Raw genomic sequence first — 23,133 nt, forward strand, 5'->3', positions numbered from 1 at the left:
GTATGTACAGTGTATGTATGTATGGAGTAAATGGTACAAAAAATATATACAATGGTTTTTTTTTTCCAATAATAATTCTGTGTATTTAATATCCCTTCAATGAATATTGGTCTTAATAAATGAGCAGACAATCTAATCCAGTTTCCATGACTGGGTAATTCAGGTGGGGCTATCTCTAAAGGGTGCAATGACAGCCTGTGTTTAATTGAAAAGGTTGTTTACTTTCCTTTAACATGCAGTTGTAATGGTATCATGAACAAGCAAGTTATTAATGCAGTGTAGACCGGATTGGCCAGTTTACTGGTAACCAACCATAAGATGATAAAACCACAATCAAAACTTACAATGGGCTGGTTGTCCTATCTGCTCCTTTAGGCGAGCCTGAAGAGCTTCCTTGGCTGATATAAAAAATATTCTTTCAGTGGCTTCCTTTTGAGAGCAGACCTTCAGTTCTTTCACCAGGAAGTCCACAGCACGTTCCATATGCTGAGTACGGACCTGAAAACCAACAGCACACAGAATTTTACCCTGTGTAATGATGTTTACAATGTAAATTTTTAAAGTAAAATTTAAAAACATCACTAGGTCATGCTTATTAAAACAGTCGCATGCAATGTTCTCAAACGACAAACTCAAGGTCCAAAAGAAATCAGGCAATATGAAGTCAGGATCAAATGGTAATCAGTACGCTGCTGATAAAGCCAAGAATCAGATAATGAGCCAAGAAAATATTCACCACACATTCTACAAATACATCATGTACTGTGCTTGTCCAATGTTCAGAACATGAAAACCATCAACTGATCTTTTACATTAAGCACTTGCTTCATTTGGAAGGTGGCAGTAACATTTTCAGGAAGCTTGGAGCACCTGAATTTAAGAAAAAGAAAAGAAAAAAAAAAGAGCTTTCTAATGATACAATTAGAACAAAACAGTCCACAGTTCATTCAAGACACTCTAGAAATACTTAAAAACATATACAATATCTATCATCTGCTCAATTACAAAACTGTAATCCTCATAAATGAAAGACCATTCCACCATCCAATATTCCCTTTTTCACTAATTTACAATTCACTGATCTCTCCTGAACATTTTAGGGCCAAAACATTTCCTGTTTAGAATTCTATGTGTATGTTAATAGTAAGTATAGTTAGTTGACAAATATGCTTATGCTTAATAGGCCATAATAATATTTCACCACAAATAATATATTTAGCTTGATAAGTACACCCAAAAACTTTTACCGGCCATTTTAAACAATTTTCAAAATAGGTTGGCTCATTAAAAAAAAATAGTTTTTTGAAAATGAAAAAGACATCTAAACTTTAAAATCAAATTAACATTCTAAATATGTGAAAATACAGAGTATGTTTAAAAATGACAAGTATCTGAGAAATGTAACTCTTTAACAAACTGAATTATTCACCAGATAAATAAGCATATCATATTCGCCCACTCTCACAATATCAATTCTTCAGTCTCTGATATTCTTCTGGAGATTTACCACTTGATTTGGATTTGTTTCCTTTCACATTATCACTTAACGCAGTATGCTTTACCTTTGTCAAAATGTCATGATTTTGCACCTTTAAAACAGAAATTATCAGGCAATTTGTTGCTAAAACATTGAATCATTACTTCCCTATCAACTCAACCCATAGTGTTCAAAACACTTACTAATTCACTAGATAGAATAAAATTACAGTACACCATAGTGAACAAGAGAAAAATTGAACAACTTGACTGCTAACAGACAACTAACTTCCCAGCTAAGAAAATATTGTGCTTCGTTTGTTAAGAAAATCTGGTACATATCACGTCAGGATAATTTATTATTTTTACCATCAAGCTATTCATAGTTTCCAGTAAATATGATGAAATAAGATGCATTCAGCATATTTATCACATCAAACAATTTCATTGGTAATTATGAGTAATATCAGGCTATTATCTATAATGCCAAGATTTATCAAGTTACACAAAGAGCTATAAATAAAATAATTTATGGTAGGATTCTACAAACCTAAATCTTTTGGTCTCTAAACTTTGCACTAGAATTGGTCTGTAGGAAATTAATTTAAATGCGGAGTCTTGTTAACGCTCCTTGCCATATATCAAGTCTAGTAATGATAAAATTTACAGTCTTAATACTCCTAAATTTATACTTCATTTAGTTCTGAATTACTTCAGTTTTGTTTGATGAATACGTTTAGAAAAAGAAGTGTACTCATCCGGGCTTAGATTAGCTCAGAGAATTTCAATAATATTTGATGATGTCAGATCCACTGAAAATTACATTATCATAAACAAAACTTTTTCCTCTTCAAATTTCATCTGATAGGTGATAAAAATGCCGAGAAACTGTAGTAAATATTCAACTTTTTATATGTGTACAGGAAAATGTTACACCCAACCATCAGATCATTCCAATAAAAACCATTATATACTTCAACATGATATTTCTGTTAAAATGGGGAAAATAATGTTCTGTTTTAATCTCTAGAGCAAGTTTTTAGTGAAGCAGATAGAAGGTAAAAAAGAAGAGATAATAAAACAAGCAGATACAAATAAAAGATGGAAGGACTACTCTGATGAACTCCTGAATATGAGAAGGGATGCAGATGAGACAATAGAGGTAGTTGTGAGGAGACAGAATCCGAGTGAATGAAATTGTCTGTCTGGTTACACCACTACAGTAATGAGTAGACCATACAGCCAGCAACTCAACACCAAGTATCAGGCAGCGGGAACCCTCTAAGGTGACCAAGAGCCCCAGGCAGATGAGTTCTGTTGAGTAGGGTGATGGTCCCCTCAGCGTATAGTACTGGAACCCATCGAGTAGTGAGACCTCAGGTTAGGGGCAGCTGCAAAGGACATCTGTACTCCATGTTAGGAGTGGCCTGATCACCCACTGGCAGTAGCTCAAAATGCTTTTGACAGTGGCGACCACCTCATAATAAAAGCGTAAAATGAAAATGGCACTTTTAAGTCAGGCTCAGAAATGGCTAGGGCATTCCCCAGAAGCGAAGCGCAGTTCTCATGTTGGGAAAAATGTGAGAAGTGGGCAACAAGTGGAGAATATTATGAAGATGGCAATAATTAACCTCATGTCAATGACTGGAAGGTAAGAAGAGGCGACTGATTTCATGCAGAACGAGAATATACAATGGGATTGAGTGAGATTAAGTGGAGGGGAAAAGGAAAGAACAAGTTGAGGAAGAACATACAGCAAAGAATGGAGTGGGGTTAATAACTAACAAGAACATAGATGAGCATGTAGATGAGATGGACTGCATAAATGATAGAATAATCAAGATACAGTTAAGAACAGAGAATGGAATAAAGGATTTCACCCAAGTGTATGCACCCCAGACTGGATGCAAAGAAGAAAATATGGCCTAATTCCTGTAGACATTGGAGAGAGAGAAAGGATGTGGAAGTGGCTGACATGGGAGCCTTTAATGCAAAGGCGGGATAAAACAAAAAAGGAGTGGAAGAAGTAATTGGACCTTTTGAATATGGAAAGAGAAATGAAGAGGGAGAGAAGTTGGTAGATTTTTGTGTGAGAAATGGGTTAAGTGTGGGCAATACGTCATTCAGGACAAAGAATAGTAGAAAGTTCAGAAGATACAGATGGGGAAAAAGAAGAAAAAGACAGTAACTTGTTGGTGGCAAGAGCAAATTGTAGACAGTCGTTAGATGTAACAACCTTGCCGGAAGTAGGTTTGCTTTGAGGGAGACCATAGAGTAGTGGTAGCAAAAATGAAAGAAGGAAAAATAGTGAAAATGAAACAAATAAGATGGAAGAAAACAAAGTATGGATATTAAAAAATACAGAAGTAAAAGAAAAATTCCACCAAAATAAATTGAAAAACACATACCCAGAACTGAGGTGGAGAGTGTGGAAAGTGAAGTGGGACATGTTCAAGACTGAATTTTTAAGCTATGCAGAGTGCTTGTTGCAGAAAATATGAAAGATAAAGATACTCATGATGAAATGAGAGGGTAAAGGAAACAGTGAAAAATAAGAAGAATGGCAACAATGGAACAGGGATAAAATGGAAGTACAAGAAATTATCAGGATGAATAGACGGTGCAAGAAAGTCATAAGTGTAGAAAAGAAGGGAAGGGTTTATACGAGAGTTGGAAGGGGATGTGTATAGTGGTAAAAGGATGCTACATGGAGTTGTAAGAAGGATGAGAAAGTAAAGAGTATACACAAAGCAGGTGAAAGGGTAAAAAGGAGAGACAATAACAAAACCAGTGGAGATGAGAAAAAAATGGAAGAATTAATTTGGTGAATTCCTGAAGTTGAAAATGGGTGTAGAGGAGATGATGAGATGTAGTGTGCGAGTGAGAGTGAAATCCACAATGGAAGAGGTAGAAACTGCTGCCAAACCAATTAAAGTAGGAAAAACAGCTTGATTGGCTGAATTGCATTTGGAAATTATAACAGTAGCAGGACCTGTTGGGCTACAACGGCTGTATAGGTTGTTTAGATGTATTTGGAAAGAAAAAATTGTGGCAAAACTGGAGTTTTTGAATAATGTACAATTTTACCATCCTACAAATCTCACGGATAAGACAAAATTTTACATTAAAGTCAGATATCCATAACCAAAGGTGCTGATATAATGTGAGGAATTCATATTATAAGGATGTGTCCTTTCATTCCAAAAATGTTTACAAGTCTTGACCCAGATTGTGACAATAGCAGCTTTGAATGAGAGCTACAAAATCTCTTAACTTTCATGCCCCTTCTTGTATCTTTGACTGTACAGTACATAGAGCCCTTTTAACTTTTATACCGAGTTTGTTCTCACTGGCAGTCATGACTTCAAAGATCATTACCATCTTCTTGTACTACCTATTCAATACCATTATTTTGATGGTATTATTACTATTTATCACATACCGGAACTAGTTCCAACCATATTGTATTGGGTCATCTTAAGCCTTAATTTCATAAATAAAAAAGACATTACATGCAAATTACAATCACCAATAACATAATATAGTACAATTGGTATTGTTATGTCTTGACTTACTTGTTTGTGGGTACATATAAGTCTATTCCAATTGACGTTGCTTGCACATGCACCTGAAATTTATTGGGGTCACGTACTTGTAAGAAAAAATGTGGTCTTGATGTAAAATGGTACATATAACGTAAACACTGCACAGTTAAAATGGGGAAGATTAAAATAACACATTAAAAATGTTCCTCTGATATATGTATTTGCTACATTGTCCTTTGATGTGGTTCTTATCTTGCGTTAGTGTTGGTATTAATAAGTTGACCTAAATGTTATGGACACCTTTGGTACTCAAGTTGTAATTATTGATAAGAACATGCAAACTATCATTTCTGTAATATTTATAGGGACATTCACAGTATGAATATGTGGCTGTTTGATCCTGCGGAGTGATCCGTCAATATTCCGTATGGAAAAGAAATTTGAAGGACTGTTAAATGGGAAATGGAATAATATATTTCTAATCTTAAAAAGACGATCAGAGATAACAACCTTATTCTAACAAAAGCCAACAAAGGCAATGACACTGTTGTTGTAAGTAACAAGGAATACATTAATAAAACTAACACTTTTATTTTTCAGAAAACTATTTCACCATTATTAAAAGATCACACAGCAAAATTCCAAAAGGACCTTAAACATTTGCTTAAAAATTTAACCTTCCTCTTGAACGAACAAGAAAGCAATAAATTAATAAACATGAACCCAGGACTTCCTAAGGCAAGGGCATCACTTAAGATCCACAAGGTTGACGTGCTCCTGAGACTGATTATTAACTGCAGACAGAGCCCACTCTAAAAACTTCACAATTTATATGTTTTTAAAGAAAAATCAGTTTCAAGTTAAAAATATCCATCAAAATCACTAGAATTAGTTCACAATCTTAAAAATTTTAAATTTAAAAAGTCTCACCATACAATCATGTATATCAAAATCATGTATCCAAGTATCCCCATTAGAGAAACTATAGATATAATATATAGTAATTTGCATTTGTCCATACAAGAAATCCACAAATTTATTTCTCTTTTAAAATTAGTCCTAAACAACAACTATTTTTGCATTAACAATACTATTTATCAGCAGAATGGTTTGGCCATGGGGTCGTTGGACTCTGGGATCTTATAGCAGAAATTTATTTGGATAACTTAGAACATGCTAAAATTCTGAACAATCCCAAGTTTAACAATGTCTGTTTTAGGCATGTTATGTGGATGATGTGCTAGCAATACTGAATGAAGATCTAGAAAATGCAACCTCAACTTTATCTAATTTAAATAACATAGACCCACATAACATTTTTACAATAGAATCTCAATCTCAACAGGGTCTAAATTATCTGGACTTAAACATCACAAGACATTTAAACCAGCTGTCTTATCATATTTTCAGAAAATCCACTCAAACAGTTACCAACATTCAAAGGGATCCCCTCCACCCCTAATCTCATAAGAAAGCATCATCCAAACATTTATCAAGTTACCAATATTTTCAAGAAGTATAATCAACGAATAGCTTTTAAAACTCATAACAACAGTTTTTCCATTTTTTTTTACAATACACGCACAATAAAACTGAAGCAACATATTTTCTCAATCAGGCGTCTACAAACTATGTTATCAAGAAAGCAAGACCTCATTTGGGACAAGCAGGTCACAGTTTCTCAATAAGATATATGGAACACGTTAATGATGCTAGGTATCTTCAGTTTTCACCAATAGGACAACTTACGGCAGACTCCCAGAATAATTTTACATCTTATCAACCAAGATCTAACCATTCTAAGAAAGGAAAAATCCAATGCTCAACATTTTGGAGAACCTTTACATTCATATTGAGGGTACCTCAATCCTAATTACAATATTGATGAAATTAATGAAAAACCTAATGTTCCTTTGACATAATTCTTCCCATTCATGTTAAACGAAAACATAAAAGAAGTACAACATTAAACCCTCCAATTCATATACCACCACCCATCCGCCCACCATACGACCCTCTCCACTCACTCCCTCCTAACTAATTCCTCAACAATATATGCCATTCCTCTAATCCCACAGGACGGTCAGTCTAGTGTTGGTTTTGTGTGTCCACACACTGGTATACGAAATTTATTGGGGTCACTTGTACTTGTAAGAAAAAAATGTGGTCTTGATGTAAAACGGTACATATAACGTAAACACTGCACAGTTAAAATGGGGAAGATTAAAATAACACATGTCCTTCATATTTCTTTTCCAGACAACCACTTTATACGAAATATTGACAGATCACTCCACCAGATCAGCAGGGCACATTTTCATACTGTGAATGTCCCCATAAGTATTACAAAAATGGTAGTTTGCATGTTCTTATCAATAATTACAACTTAAGGACCAAAGGTGTCCATCACATATAGGGCAACTTTTTAATACCTACACTAAAGCAAGATTAGAACCACATCAAAGGACCTCATAACAAATACATGTATCAAAGGAACATTTTTAATGAGTTATTTTAACCTTCCCCGTTTTAACTGTGCAGTGTTTGGATTATATGTACAGTTTTACATCAAGATCACATTTTTTCTTACAAGGACAAGTGACCCCAATAAATTTCAGATGCATGTGCAAGCAACATCAATTTAAAGAGACTCATATGTATCCACAAACATATTATCATATAAGTCAAGGCATACTAACATCAATCTATATATATAAAGTAGCTTGTCCTGACTGACTGACTGATTCATCATCGCCGAGCCAAAACTACTGGACATAATGAAATGAAATTTTGGCGATACATTCATATTAGGATGTAGGTGCTCGCTAAGAGAGGATTTTTGGATATTCTGTCGCTAAGGGGGTGAAAAGGGGATTGAAATTTTAATGTGAGTGAATCTATATCTCAAAACTTTAAAAGTTTACAAATGTAAAAATTGGTATTTAGAATCTTCTTTAAAAATAAGGAAACACGTATTTTTTTATTTTCAGAAAATCCCAATAGGAGGGGTGAAAACGGTGAAAAAGGGGTTGAATGCCTTTAATCAGGATACTGGTACTTATATCTCAGAAACTGTAGGTATTACAGACCTGAAAATTGGTACTTTTGATCTCTTTTAAAAATAAAGAAACACATATTTTTTTGTTTTTGGAAAATCCAATTAATGGAAGTGTGAAAATGGGGGGTGAATTTTAAAAATCAGTGTATCTATATCTCAAAACTTTGAACGTTTACAGATGTAAAAATTGGTATTTAGAATCTTCATTAAAAATAAAGAAACATGTATATTTTTGTTTTCGGAAAATACCAATAGGAAAGGTGGAAAGGGGTGAAAAATGGGTTGAATGCATTTAATGAGGATACTTCTATCTCAGGAACTGAATATATTACAGACCTGAAAATTGGTGTTTTGGGTCTCCTTTAAAAATAAAGAAACACGTATTTTTTTGTTTTTGGAAAATGCAATTAATGGGGGGGGGGGGGGGTGAGAGGGTTGAATTTTTAAAATGAGTGTATCTATATCACAAAACTTTTAAAGTTCATAGATGTAAAAAATTAGTATTTAGAATTTCCTTTAAAAATAAAGAAACACGTATATTTTTGTTTTCGGAAAATCCCAATAGGAAGGGTGGGAAAGGGTGAAAATTTGTTGAATGCCTTTAATGAGGCTAATTATATTTCAGAACCTGAAGATATTACAGACCTGAAAATTGGTATTTATGATCTACTTTAAAATAATAAAGAAAGAGGCATTTTTTGTTTTTGGAAATCCAAATAATGGGGGGTGTAAAGGGGAGTGAATTTTTAAAATGAGTGTATCTACATCCTAAAATTTTAAACGTTTACAGATGTGAAAATTGGTATTTAGAATCTCCTTTAAAAATAAAGAAACATGTATTTTTTGTTTTCAGAAAATCACAATAGGAGGGGTGTAAAAGGGTGAATAATGGGTTGAATGCCTTTAATGAGGATACATATATCTCAGAAACTGAAGATATTACAGAACTGAAAATTTGTATATGGGATCTCCTTTAAATATAAAGAAACACGTATTTTTTTTGTTTTTGGAAAATCCAATTAATGGCGGTTAAACAGGAGTGACATATTTGGGTGAATTTTTTGAAAGACAGTATCTACAGAATATCTGAGAAACGTAGAATGTTACAGACGTAAAAAGTGATATTTGGAATCTCCTGCAAATGTAAAGAAACATAGGCGATTTGTTTTTGGAAACTCCTCTTAAGGGGAACTAAAAAGGGGGTTAAATTTTTAAATGAGAATTTATACAGTATATCTCAAGAAACTTAACATGTGACAGAAGTGAAAAATGGTATTTTTATCTCTATAAAAATAAGGAAACGTGTATTTTTTGTTTTCGGATACAGCACTTGGGCGCAGGGGGGGGGGTAAAAGTGACTGAAAATGGTGTTGAATTCTTTTAATTAGGCTACTGTTATCTCAAAAATGAAGGTGTTACAGACGTGAAATTTGATATTTGGAATCTGCTTTAAAAGTAAAGAGCACGAATTCTCGGAAAATCCAATGAATGGGGGGGGGGGGGAAGGGGGTGAAAGAATTTAAAACTTAATTGACCTAATTGTATGAGAATACTTACATCTAATAAAAACTAAAGTTGTTAGGGCCTACAGACGTGAAAATTGGTATTTGGATCTCCTTTAAAGACAAAGAAAAGCCCGTTTTGTGGGGGGGATCATCTTGGGAGGCTTGAGTGAAAAGGAGTTGAATTCCTTTCATGAGGACACATAAATCAAAAACTGAAGAAGTTGAAGTCGTGATAATTGGTATTTAGAAGATCCTTTACTATTAAAGAAACAAGTATTTTTGCCGGAAAATGCACTTGAGGGGGAATGGGAGGAGTGTGAAAGTGAAAAAAGTGAATTATTTTAATCTGAAAACTGAAGGTAATAGACGTAAACAATGGTGTTTGGAATCTCCTTTAAACATAAAGAAACACGCCTTCTTTTAGTTTTTTTGGGAGGGGGTAAATAAACTTAACGGCGGTGGGGTGTAAAAGGAGTTGAGACCAATTGATTTTACTGTTCATAATGTATTTATAAGGAGCCTCCGTTGCTCAGGCGGCAGCGCGGCGGCCTCTCACAGCTGGGTTCCGTGGTTCAAATCCTGGTCTCTCCATGTGACATTCGTGCTGGACAAAACGGAGGTGGGACAGGTTTTTCTCCGGATATTCTGGTTTTCCCTGTCATCATTCATTCCAGCAACACTATCCAATATAATTTCATTTCATTCGTCATCCATTAATCATTGCCCCAGAGGAGTGCGACAGGTTTCGGCTGCCGGCACAATTCCTATTGTCGCCGCTATATGGGGGCTTTATTCATTCCATTCCTGACCCTGTCGAATGATTGGGAACAGGCTGTAGATTTTTGATGTACTTATTCTGATCATAAACCGATCATTTTTAATCTTTCCTGGGTTCGTTTTCAAGAGCCATCTTTCCCTTCGGAGAACGTTCTTAGATTACAGTACCTTCTCCTGGCGTATAAATAAAATTTTAAACACATTTGAAATAAACGATAGGAATGAGATTGACCGTCCAGTTTTTCACCTCTATAATAAGGTCAATAATCCACTGAAGTGTCATTCGTATGGCCAGAAATCCCCCACACTTGCCTACGCGCGACAATGGTGCTGGTCACATTCTCAACAATGACAATGGCAGCAGATGTAATTTACCGCCAAGTAGCGGTCTTGCATCTTGCTGTTGGGTCCAGAACATCTATTATAATAATAATAATAATAATAATAATAATAATAATAATAATAATAATAATAATAATGTTCTGGACCGTCGTCAAATGGGGGGACCGCACTGGAAACGGGTCCTGGACGGGTAATGACTACTATTGCAGTCTGGCCGCGGGTTCAGTACCACCAAGGCACCCAGGATCTCCTCAAGGATTTGATCCATATTAAAAATGCTTATAGGAAAAAATGGCAAAGTTTTAGGGAGCCAACTGATGGGTGGAATACCTGGACCTAGCCCGGGAAGTACGAAATCGATTGCTGGAAATAAAAATTGAAAATGGGAGGAACTTTGCCGTAATCTCTCAGAAAACGAGTCAGATTGCGAATTTCGGCGGATTATATATAAAAAACAATATGCATTCAATTATAAATTTCAGTATAATACCGTAGCGAAGCACGGGTATCTTGCTAGTAATACTATATTATGTTATTAGTGATTGCAATCTGCATGTAATGTCTTTTCTATTTATGAAATTAAGGCTGAAGATGACTCAATACAATGAGGTTGAAACTAGTCCTGATATGTAATAAATTTTAACATCAAAATAACTATACTGAATGGGTTGACCTTCCCATCCTTGTTGATATAATTCTTCCTATTTATGTTAAACAAAAACTTTAAAATGAGTACAACATTAAACCCTCCAATTCATATACCCCCATCCATATGACCCTCCCCTTTCCTCAACAACATAAGCCATTCCTCTAATCCCACAGGCTGGTCAGTCTAATGTTGGTTTTGTGTGTCCACACACTGGGGGTAAGTCCCATACAGTTTCATACTTCTTTTCTTGATAATCCATTTCCCTTTCTGGCCTAACTGCGAGTGCTTGCAGTGGCCAAAATTACACTCAGGCAGTGCTGCGAGCATAGCCTGAAGTAAGGTTTGACAATTCACCAAAAACCGAGAACGAGCTATGTTCACATTCTGGTGACTACACTGTGCTTCTTCATGTTTTAGTTACAAGATTATTTCAACAGATGACAGTATTATCTGTCAAAATTGGAGAATTTATGATATTATCGACAAGTGTGCATTAGTAGATGCTGCCACTGAACGTGCTCTAAATCATGGCTTTTCACGGCAAACAACAAGTGCTTGATGAAAGTGATATTTTTGATAGTTTACGTAATTGTAATCCCTCATAATCTAACAAAAAACAGAAAACTTTACTAACGTGTAGATATTCTTACATATGAACGCAAATATGAAACACATGGGAAGATGCGGTAGGCTGTAAAATTAATTCCAATCATAATGAAATGAAAGAGTTCTTTTCAAATTCACATTCGGATGTCAATGATATATTTCCATTTCTGCATAAAATTATAATTACATACCTTCAATATCATCTTCAGTCCGAGAATCTTTGCTAACATCGCCTACCGAGCCATTATTGTTACATAAATATTTATAAAGAAAATTTCATAAGAGGTCGCGTTTTTGTTATAACTAGTATTGTATGTGTGTATGTATGTTGGGTATTCAGCCCGAAGGCTGGTTTGATCCTCCGCAGCTCCGCCAACAGCTGTCATAAATAACCTAGGCGTCAGTGAAGAGGCGTACTAGGGAAATGAGGAGTGAGGTAGTTTCCCGTTGCTTTCCTCACCGAGCCAGCAGTTGCTATTACATATCAGTCTGCCAAGCCCACTGAAATGCATGCACCAACCGACCCTATGAGCAATATTTCACACCATTCATAACAGGGACTGGCTGCATAAGGAATGGTATTACCAGCATCACTCATACCTCAGTCACTTTCATATTGTCAAAGCCAAGGATGAGACAGACAGGTCAATGAAAGTAACAAATTTGATATATCCCATACCAGAAGACATAGTGCACTGTAAACACTACATCTCGCCAGCAAAGGCATATTACTAATATTATTGAACAATTATTATTTTATATCCTTGAACAATTATTATTTTATATCATTTTCAAGATTGTTGTAGTTTTGTAATTGCAATGCGCATGTTACATGATCAAACTAGGGTAAATATAATAGTATTTCAGAAAACTGTACATATTTAGTAGACCGTCAAAGCTCTTTTCCTTCGCAAAACACGATATATAAACAATTTTAATACCTCAAGTGTTAGCTGGCATGAAACAAACAACATTATTCATCACTAGATGCTCCAACAAGCATAAAGAAAAAAGAACCATGTAAATATCTCTTATAGGTACAGAGATACAAGTTTTTTAAACCCTTCAAAATCCCCAGTCCATAATGTTTGTTAGGGATATTCAGTCTCAGACCAGAATGGTTTAACAATCCTTCACTTTACCTTTCCAGACATTCACTCTATACGGAATATTGATGGATCGCTCCACCAGATCAGAAGGCTACATTTTCATACTGTGAATGTCCCCATAAGTATTACAAAAATGGTAGTTTCCATGTTCTTATCAATAATTACAACTTGAGGACCAAAGGTAACCATCACATATAGGTCATCTTTTTAATACCAACACTGACGCAAGATTAGAACTACATCAAATGGCATCGTAAGAAGTACGTATATCAGAGGAACATTTTTAATGTGTTATTTTAATCTCCCCCGTTTTAACTGTGCAGTGTTTGCACTATATGTACTGTTTTACATCAAGACCACATTTTTTCATACAAGGACAAGTGACCCCAATAAATTTCAGACGCATATGCAAGCAACATCATTTTAAGAGACTCACATGTATCCACAAACATATTATACTAGCAGTTACCAGCGGCTTTGCTCGAAGGTTTAGTAATTTGATAAAAGTAATCATTCCTTGGTACTGTACTAAGACATTATCTGAAAATCCCTAAAGTATAAAAACTCACTAAAAAACTGAGTTTCATTTACTCGAGGAACTCTTTGTAAACCACGTTTGTGGTATTGCCTTTTGGCGAAAAGATGACCATGCGACATAGAACTGTACATGCGAGAAACAGTCTTCTCTCAAGTCAAAAAATATAAACTTAAAAAAATCTTTCTTTATTTTTAAAGGAGATTCCAAATACTGTACCTATTTTCACGCCTGTAACATCTTCAGTTTTTGAGATATAAGTAGAACGAATAAAAAGAATTCAACCCCATTATCAATCCTTCTCCCACCCCCACCTAATTGGATGTTCCAAAAACAAAAATAAGTGTTTCTTTACACTGTAGATATGCTCATTTTAAAAAAATTCACCCCCTTTTTCAGCTCCCCTTAGAGGGATTTTCCAAAAACAAATTATCTATGCTTCTTTATTTTTAAAAGAGATTACAAATACCTATTTCCATGCCTGTAACATTTTCAGTTTTTGAGATATAAGCATCCCCATAAAAAGAATTCAACCCAATTTTCAGTCCTTCCCCACCCCCACATAAGTGGATTTTTCCAAAAATAAAAAATACATGTTTGTTTTTAAAGGAGATTCAAAATACCGATTTTGTAACATCTTCAGTTTTTGAGATAAATGTACCCTCACAGAAAAAATTTACTCCTATTTCACTTCTTTTCACTCCTGTTAAGTGGCATTTCCGAAAAACAAAAATTAAACTTGTTCCTGTATTTTAATGGACTTTCCAAATACCAAGTTTCACGTCTGTAAGATGTTAAGTTTTTGACATATACTGTGCATATACCGGTACTCATTTTAAAAATTCACCTGCTTTTTAAATTCTTTCACCCCCTTAAGTGGATTTTCCAAAAACAAATTCTTTAATTTTTAAAGGGGATTTCAAATACCAGTTTTCACGTCTGTAACATGTTCAGTTTTTGAGATGTAAGTATCGTCATAAATAGAATTCAACTTCTTCTTTACTTCTTTACACACCTCTCCTCTCTTAAGTGGACTTCCCAAAAAAGGTTTATTTTTAAAGGAGATTCAAAATACCAACTTTCACGTCTGTAACATCTTCGGTTTCTGAAATATAAGTATCCTCAAAAACAGAATTCAACTCCATCTATACTTATTTTCACCCTCCACCTATGTCGATTTTCCAAAAACAAAAAGTACCTGTTCCTTTAATTTTAAAGGAGATTCCAAATACCAATTTTTATGTCTATAACATCTTCAGTTTTTTAGATATAAGTATCCTCATCAAATAATCAACTAATTTTTCAACTGGATCTCAACTCCAGATACTGCCTTTTGGATTGAAGAATGCTCCTGCAACCTTTATGTGACTGATGGATAACGTATTGTCAGGATACGTTGGAGATTTCTGCCAAGTGTATCTTGATGACATCTTAATCCACAGCAAGAATTTTCAAGAACACCTTGTACTGTGCTGGAACGACTGAATATTCATGGACTGAGTTGCCAACTGGAGAAGTGTAATCTCGCCCAGTCACGCGTAGAATATCTTGGCCATATCCTAACATCTGAAGGTTTAGAAAGGCAACTGGAGAAGAATCGAGCTATCAGAGAAGCTGAACGCCTGCAGACCAAGTGACAACTACGTCAGTTCCTTGGCTTGTGTGGATGGTATAGCAGCTTCGTGCCACACTTTGAAGAGAAGGCAATACCACTTACCGATCTACTCCATAACAACCGCCCGTTCCGATGGACCAGCAAGGAAAAGGCAGAATTCCAAAGCATTAAGGCTGAGATATGCAACGCTCCCGGTCTAGTCCATCACCCTCAACAGAAGATGTGCCTGCAAACGGACACCAGCAACTCCAGCTTAGGAGCAGTGTTATTCCAGGAGAGGAGTGACGGCGGAAGGGACATCATCGAGTACGCCAGCAGAAAGCTAACTCCCACCGAACAACGCTACTGCACTGCGGAGAAAGAAGCCTTAGCCGTGGTGTAGGCCATGGCCAAATTCAGAGGCTACTTGGAGGGAAGGAAGTTCCAGCTGTACATTGATAATGCAGCTCTCAAATGGTTGAACTCTGTCTCTGGCTCGAAATCTAAACTGATGCGATTTGGATCTGTTAATCGCAGACTTTTATGTGTGTCACGTCCCACGATCAATGAACATAGGAGCAGACAATTTATCCCAGCACCTGGCGACGGAATCTCAAGTTAGGAGTACCATTGTCGAGAGGGAGTTTCCATGAAAACACCAGAGCAAACCCAATGAACCTATTCTTATGACCATCAAGAAGGAACTTGATCTGGGAGTAATCAAGCAATGGCAATATCAAGACAAGCCTTGTAGGACCATGACGCAGTGGATAAGGAGACAGAACACCAATAGTCGACTTCTCCTGACGGAATTCAAGAGGTGCTACAAGAACTTCCGGCTTGACGTAGGTCACTTAATGTACAGATCTCACCTCTCCGACATGCCTGCAGTAGTGGTGATCCCTAGACAGCACACGGCGGACATCCTTGAGAAGTTCCAAGACACCACTGAAGCCGGACGTCCAGGAGGTGAAGAGACATATCTGTCTATCCGACAAAGATTCTTCTGGATCAACATGCAAAAAGACATCCTTAACTATGTGAAAGGGTGCTACATCTGTGCCTGCACCAAGGCGAGCAACAGGAAGGCAGATTCCAGTCAGTGAAGAAGACAGCTGCAGTGCCCTTGGGAGGTCATAGCCCTGGACTTGATTGGTTCTTACCCTAGAACACCAAGGGGTAAAACAGGACTCCTAGTAATCACAGACCTCTTCACAAGGTGGATTGAAGTCTTTCCGATACCAGAAGCCAGGACGGGATGCATCACCAATCTTCTACAGGATGAGGTATTTAGATGCTATGGTTATCCACGGTGCATTCTGTCAGACAACGGGAGTCAGTTCACGCCAAGGAAGTGGCAGCAAATGATGACCGAATGGGGTGTGGAACACTGGACTACCCCTATCTACAACCCAAGGGCCAATCCAACAGAACCAGGAGCTAAAAAGCATGCTAAGGGTCCACCTAATAGACAAGGAACATCGACTGTGGGACCGTCAGATACCGCAGTCACTCTTAGCCCTGCGACGACGCACCAACCATGTCACTGACTACTTCCCTGCGGAGCTGTTCCTTGGTCGACAGCTATATGGCACAAGGGATTGGGAGATTCGTCTACCACCCACTTCTTATCTAGATGATGCAGCTGTTTCCCTAGCACAGTGGCAGCATAAGCAGCAGCAGGACATCAAGGAAAAGCAAGCATTGGCCGAGAAGAGATCCCTTACCCAGGCCATGGCTCAAGATGTCGAAGAAATACAGATCTTCCTACCAGGCCAACAAGTACTGCGACGTAACCACCCAGTCAGTAATAAGACTGGAGGGTTTCACACAGGTCTCAGCACCTAAGTGGGTTGGTCCTGTCGAGTTCGATAAGCAGCTGGGCCATGGAGTGTACTTATTAAAGACCACCTTCCTGTCAAGGTCCACGCATCGGAATTGCGGCAAGTCACCCAACCACTGCACATACAGAGTAAGCCTGGTACTGATGATTATGCTTGTTGTTAAAGGGACCTAACGTCTAGGTCATCAGCCCCTAATGTTATGAAATGAGATGAAATATAATGACAATTTAAAAGACCAAAATCCTCCACTGACCAGAATTCAAAACGCGAGGACGAAGAATGAATGGACGGATATGAATTTAAAACAATCAGTGGATCTGACCCACAATGAACCACATTCCCAGAAACTAACATTAAACAATAGTATTACTGACCAAGGGACTGCTTCTAAAGCACAATACTGAATCTATGATGCTTGTAGTCTAAAGGGGTCCAAAATCCAGGTCATCGGCCCTCATAATGGTACTTATCGCTAGAAAAGTAGAACCATGGTATCTGTCATGTTGCGGTACTAATCAAAAGTAGCGTAGACTCGCAGTATTCCACACATTATGGTACTACTAACAGGTAATGTAATATGTAATGTGCACGTAACACAGACCTATGGTGTTTCTCATATTGTAGCGCCATTCACAGGCAATGCAAACCTATGATGTTCATCACATAAGTGTACTAACCACAGGGACTCATACTATCCCATGATGTTCTTCACATAGTGGGTACTAATCATAGGCTAGGTAGAACCATGGTGTCGCCCACACATGGTGTTGCTCATATAGTGATTCTAATCACAGGTACTGTAAAAGCCGAAAGCACACAGTCGCTACTAATGACAAACCTATTATGTACCTAACATATTGGTACTACGCGCAAGTTATAATGACCCGGTGTTCCCCGCATAGTGGTACTAATTACAAGTAGTCTCATGGTTTTAATCTGATCATCCCTTGGTCGCCCCTTTCAATCTCCTCTTACGACAGGCATGGGATTCTGTGGGTGGATTCTTCGTCTGCGTCCCCCGCCCACAGGGGTTAAGCCTGGTACTGCCACGGGTCCACCTGGAGGAGAGGCTACTAATGACATGGCACAATCCAGTCATGAGGAGAAGAACGCATCGACTATCACCCAGGAGGAGGCTGGCAATGAGGAGACACCGAACCCCGACACGGCACGATCCGGTCAAGATGAGGAGAGCACATCCAGCAACGTCGAGGAAGAGAGGATATAATCTATGACCAAGGCAAAGTCGATGAGTGTCATAGACTATTGAAATTGTTTCGAGTTATAGTGGGGATATTGATGAAAGTGTAATGGACTAGTATAACTTGGAAACAATTCTCTAAACCCATGGGTAAAGGGTAAAGTGTAGAAATATCGAGCTCAATTAGTAGGTTGTGCTGTTATTATTATTACTTGTGAGGTGTGACTATGAAGTTGTATATGTCTATTAGTATTATAAATATTATTATGTACAGACTTTATTTGGTATAAATTGTGGTCGTATCATTTATTACTTGCGTGCTGTATGATCTGTCAACAAAACAAGTGAGGTTATGTCACAATACATCTGCTGTATGTACATTAATGAGACTTTATTTAATGTAAGAACACATAACTAATAGTACATCATTTATTATTACCTGTAAATATGATGTATAAATCCAATGTAATGTTGTGCAACAGAACAATGCATCTTTGTCACTGGAGTTTTACAGAATATTCTATCCATTTGTACACAGGTTATTGGAGACTCGAGAAGACACGAGAAAACATGTTGTGTTATACTTTACTAGAAGCCTGGCCAGGCAAGGTATATAAAAAGACAGTCTTGGGAGTTGAGTTGAGAGTGCAAGTCCTTAGCTGAGTGTGTGCACTCATGTTGTGATTTTGTTGTGTTGGAAATTGGTTGCCATGTTAATGTGGCAGTTGTTGTTCTTCTTTTCGAGTGAAGTATTGAGAGAGAGAGAGAGAGAGAGAGAGAGAGAGAGAGAGAGAGAGTGTGTGTGTAGTTTGTAAATAAAATGTGCACACAACTGACAGCATCTCCTGTGTGCATCTATGTGATTACAATAACCTATACAGAAATGGTTTGGTACTAACAAGTTATTGATGTTGCAATGCTTTAATGTATTATATCAAGTGAGACCATTCATGAAAAAGGTCTGAAAACTGCTAAGCAATTAGAGTAACCAAATTTTCATTAAAATATACAAGTTTTCTTTTGCAATGAAGCACAATTTTCTACTTAATCTGTGCTTCAGCAAAGTAGAAGTTTCGAAGGATCAAGAGTATGTTTTTGAAAGGAGAATGAATAATACAAATAAATAAGGGATAATAGGCAACTTGATATATTTGGAGTGTACAGATCGGGAAAGGGTAGCACTGATGCGGATTCGGAATTATTTGATAGGATAGTCAGCTACGTGGGAAACGACATGGAAAGCAATGTGATTGTAGCGGGAGATCTAAATTTGCCAGATGTAAATTGGGAAGGAAATGCGAACAACAGGAAGCATGACCAACAAATGGCAAATAAGTTAATATAGGAAGGACAGCTGATTCAGAAAGTGATGGAACCAACCAGAGGGAAAAATATCCTGGATGTCGTGCTGATAAAACCAGATGAGCTCTATAGGGAAACTGAAGTAATAGATGGTATTAGTGATCATGAAGCTGTTTTTGTGGTAGTTAAAAATAAATGTGTTAGAAAGGAAGGTCTTAAAAGTAGGACTGATAGGCAGTACCATATGGCTGATAAAGCAGGCTTGAGGCAGTTTCTAAAAAGTAACCATGATCGGTGGAAAACGGTAAATAAAAATGTAAACAGACTCTGGGATGGGTTTAAAGAAATTGTTGAGGAATGCGAAAACAGGTTTGTACCTTTAAGGGTGGTAAGGAATGGTAAAGACCCACCTTATTATAATAGAGAAATAAAGAGACTAAGAAGGAGGTGCAGACTGGAAAGAAATAGAGTTAGAAATGGCTGTGGAAGTAAGGAGAAATTGAAGGAACTTACTAGAAAATTGAATCTAGCAAAGAAGGCAGCTAAGGATAACATGATGGCAAGCATAATTAGCAGTCATAAAAATTTTAGTGAAAAATGGAAGGGTATGTATAGGTATTTTAAGGCAGAAACAGGTTCCAAGAAGGACATTCCAGGAATAATTAATGAACAAGGGGAGTGTGTATGTGAGGATCTTCAAAAGGCAGAAGTATTCAGTCAGCAGTATGTAAAGATTGTTGGTTACAAGGATAATGTCGAGATAGAGGAGGAGACTAAGGCCAAAGAAGTAATAAAATTTACATATGATAACAATGACATTTACAATAAGATACAAAAGTTGAAAACTAGAAAAGCGGGTGGAATTGATCAGATTTCTGGGGATATACTAAAGACAATGGGTTGGGATATAGTACCATATCTGAAGTACTTATTTGATTATTGTCTGGTCGAAGTAGCTATACCAGATGAATGGAGAGTTGCTATAGTAGCCCCTGTGTATAAAGGAAAGGGTGATAGACATAAAGCTGAAAATTACAGGCCAGTAAGTTTGACATGCATTGTATGTAAGCTTTGGGAAGGCATTCTTTCTGATTATATTAGACATGTTTGTGAAATTAATAACTGGTTCGATAGAAGGCAATTCGGTTTTAGGAAAGGTTATTCCACTGAAGCTCAACTTGTAGGATTCCAGCAAGATATAGCAGATATCTTGGATTCTGGAGGTCAAATGGACTGTATCGCGATTGACCTGTCTAAAGCATTTGATAGGGTGGATCATGGCAGACTACTGGCAAAAATGAGTGCAATTGGACTAGACAAAAGAGTGACTGAATGGGTTGCTATATTTCTAGAAAATAGATCTCAGAGAGTTAGAGTAGGTGAAGTTTTGTCTGACCCTGTAATAGTTGAGAGGGGAGTTCCTCAGGGCAGTGTTATCGGACCTTTATGTTTTCTTATATATATAAATGATATGAGTAAAGGAGTGGAATCGGAGGTAAGGCTTTTTGCGGATGATGTTATTCTCTACAGAGTGATAAATAAGTTACAAGATTGTGAGCAACTGCAACATGACCTCAAAAATGTGAGATGGACAGCAGGCAATGGTATGTTGATAAACGGGGTTAAAAGTCAGGTTGTGAGTTTCACAAATAGGAAATGTCCTCTCAGTTTTAATTACTGCGTTGATGGGGTGAAAGTTCCTTTTGGGGATCATTGTAAGTATCTAGGTGTTAATATAAGGAAAGATCTTCACTGGGGTAATCACATAAATGGCATTGTAAATAAAGGGTACCGATCTCTGCACATGGTTATGAGGGTGTTTAGGGGTTGTAGTAAGGATGTAAAGGAGAGTGCATATAAGTCTCTGGTAAGACCCCAACTAGAGTATGGTTCCAGTGTATGGGACCCTCACCAGGATTACCTGATTCAAGAACTGGAAAAAATCCAAAGAAAAGCAGCTCGATTTGTTCTGGGTGATTTCCGACAAAAGAGTAGCGTTACAAAAATGTTGCAAAGTTTGGGCTGGGAAGAATTGGGAGAAAGAAGACGAGCTGCTCGACTAAGTGGTATGTTCTGAGCTGTCAGTGGAGAGATGGCGTGGAATGACATTAGTAGACGAATAAGTTTGAATGGCGTTTTTAAAAGTAGGAAAGATCACAATATGAAGATAAAGTTGGAATTCAAGAGGACAAACTGGGGCAAATATTCATTTATAGGAAGGGGAGTTAGGGATTGGAATAACTTACCAAGGGAGATGTTCAATAAATTTCCAATTTCTTTAAAATCATTTCTGAAAAGGCTAGGAAAGCAACAGATAGGGAATCTGCCACCTGGGCGACTGCCCTAAATGCAGATCAGTATCAGTATTGATTGATTGAGGGGGTTCGAAAAATAAAAAAGACAGCTCTATATTTTAAAAGTAATGTCTCTCATCACACTGATCAGTTCTAATACATAAAGCACTGCAATGTCTAGATTAAGAAATTATACAAATATTCAAAATGAAGTATTGTACGAAATGCATGAATGGATGAAATTTCTTGTGATGATACTCACTAGAGATGTTGTTTTATCAGTGTCAGACAAGGAGACATTCTGTTGTTGTGATTATGTAGTGCTTTAAGTCATGTGCTATGATATCTCTATTCCCTGCCAGTGGGGCTGACGACATAAGTATTAATGCATTTAAATTACGTTACAAGTGATAAACTTTAACAGCTTCATTTTAAGTAATACTAATCCCGTATTGACTATAATCAATTAGTGAATATTCAAGATAAACTTAAATATTATAACTAAGTGGTCCGCCTATTCATACAATATATAATTTATTATATTTAGTACATGTTTTGTTCCCTAAGAGACATCATCAGCTAATAATAAATTAACATTTATATATCAGAAATGCAAATAGGATATTATTAAAATTGGAAAGACACATTAAAAATATTGATATATGGTTACGACATTTAAAATAAGGTCTTCGAAATTTTGTTAAAATTATAAGTCATATGATAGATTAAACAGTGTCATTGTCCATTTTACTCTTGTTGATATTCTTGGAAAATACCAGTTTTGCTTTATAAAATCTTAAATGATCAATTGTTGTAAATAGCACACTTGATTTGTATCTCTTGATGAAAGATTTGTTAAAACTTTAATATGCATTCCTTTGATAGTATAATATATTGAATGCTTCAGAATTTAAAGTCAGCTCAGGGCCATAGTGGTAAAGTTCTTTGTGGTAATGGATATAATTTTATTCCTTATTATTGGCCCCGATGTGCAGAGAAGGACTCACTTCTACTGAGGTAAGTGTGCATCTCACACAATACGCACATTTTTTTAAACATAGGATGGTTTTTATAGCCTCTGTCAAATTTTTTTTTTTTGCTAGGGGTTTTACGTCGCACCGACACAGATAGGTCTTATGGCGACGATGGGATAGGAAAGGCCTAGGAGTTGGAAGGAAGTGGCCGTGGCCTTAATTAAGGTACAGACCCAGCATTTGCCTGGTGTGAAAATGGGAAACCACGGAAAACCATCTTCAGGGCTGCCGATAGTGGGATTCGAACCTACTATCTCCCGGA

General features: G+C 36.8%; 1 protein-coding gene across 7 annotated transcripts in view; it reads right to left on the minus strand.

Moving 5' to 3' along the window:
- Marf (Mitochondrial assembly regulatory factor) overlaps positions 1-23,133 on the minus strand; it is a 601,407-nt gene that overhangs the window by 312,799 nt on the left and 265,475 nt on the right. For all 7 annotated transcript variants that reach the window (XM_067141663.2, XM_067141660.2, XM_067141658.2 and 4 more), the window contains one exon: positions 345-498. In XM_067141663.2, coding sequence (XP_066997764.2) covers positions 345-498 — 154 coding nt within the window. The remainder of the gene's footprint in view (positions 1-344; positions 499-23,133) is intronic.

The sequence above is a fragment of the Anabrus simplex genome, chromosome 2 (assembly GCF_040414725.1).
Source record: "Anabrus simplex isolate iqAnaSimp1 chromosome 2, ASM4041472v1, whole genome shotgun sequence".
NCBI classification, from domain to species: Eukaryota; Metazoa; Arthropoda; class Insecta; order Orthoptera; family Tettigoniidae; genus Anabrus; species Anabrus simplex.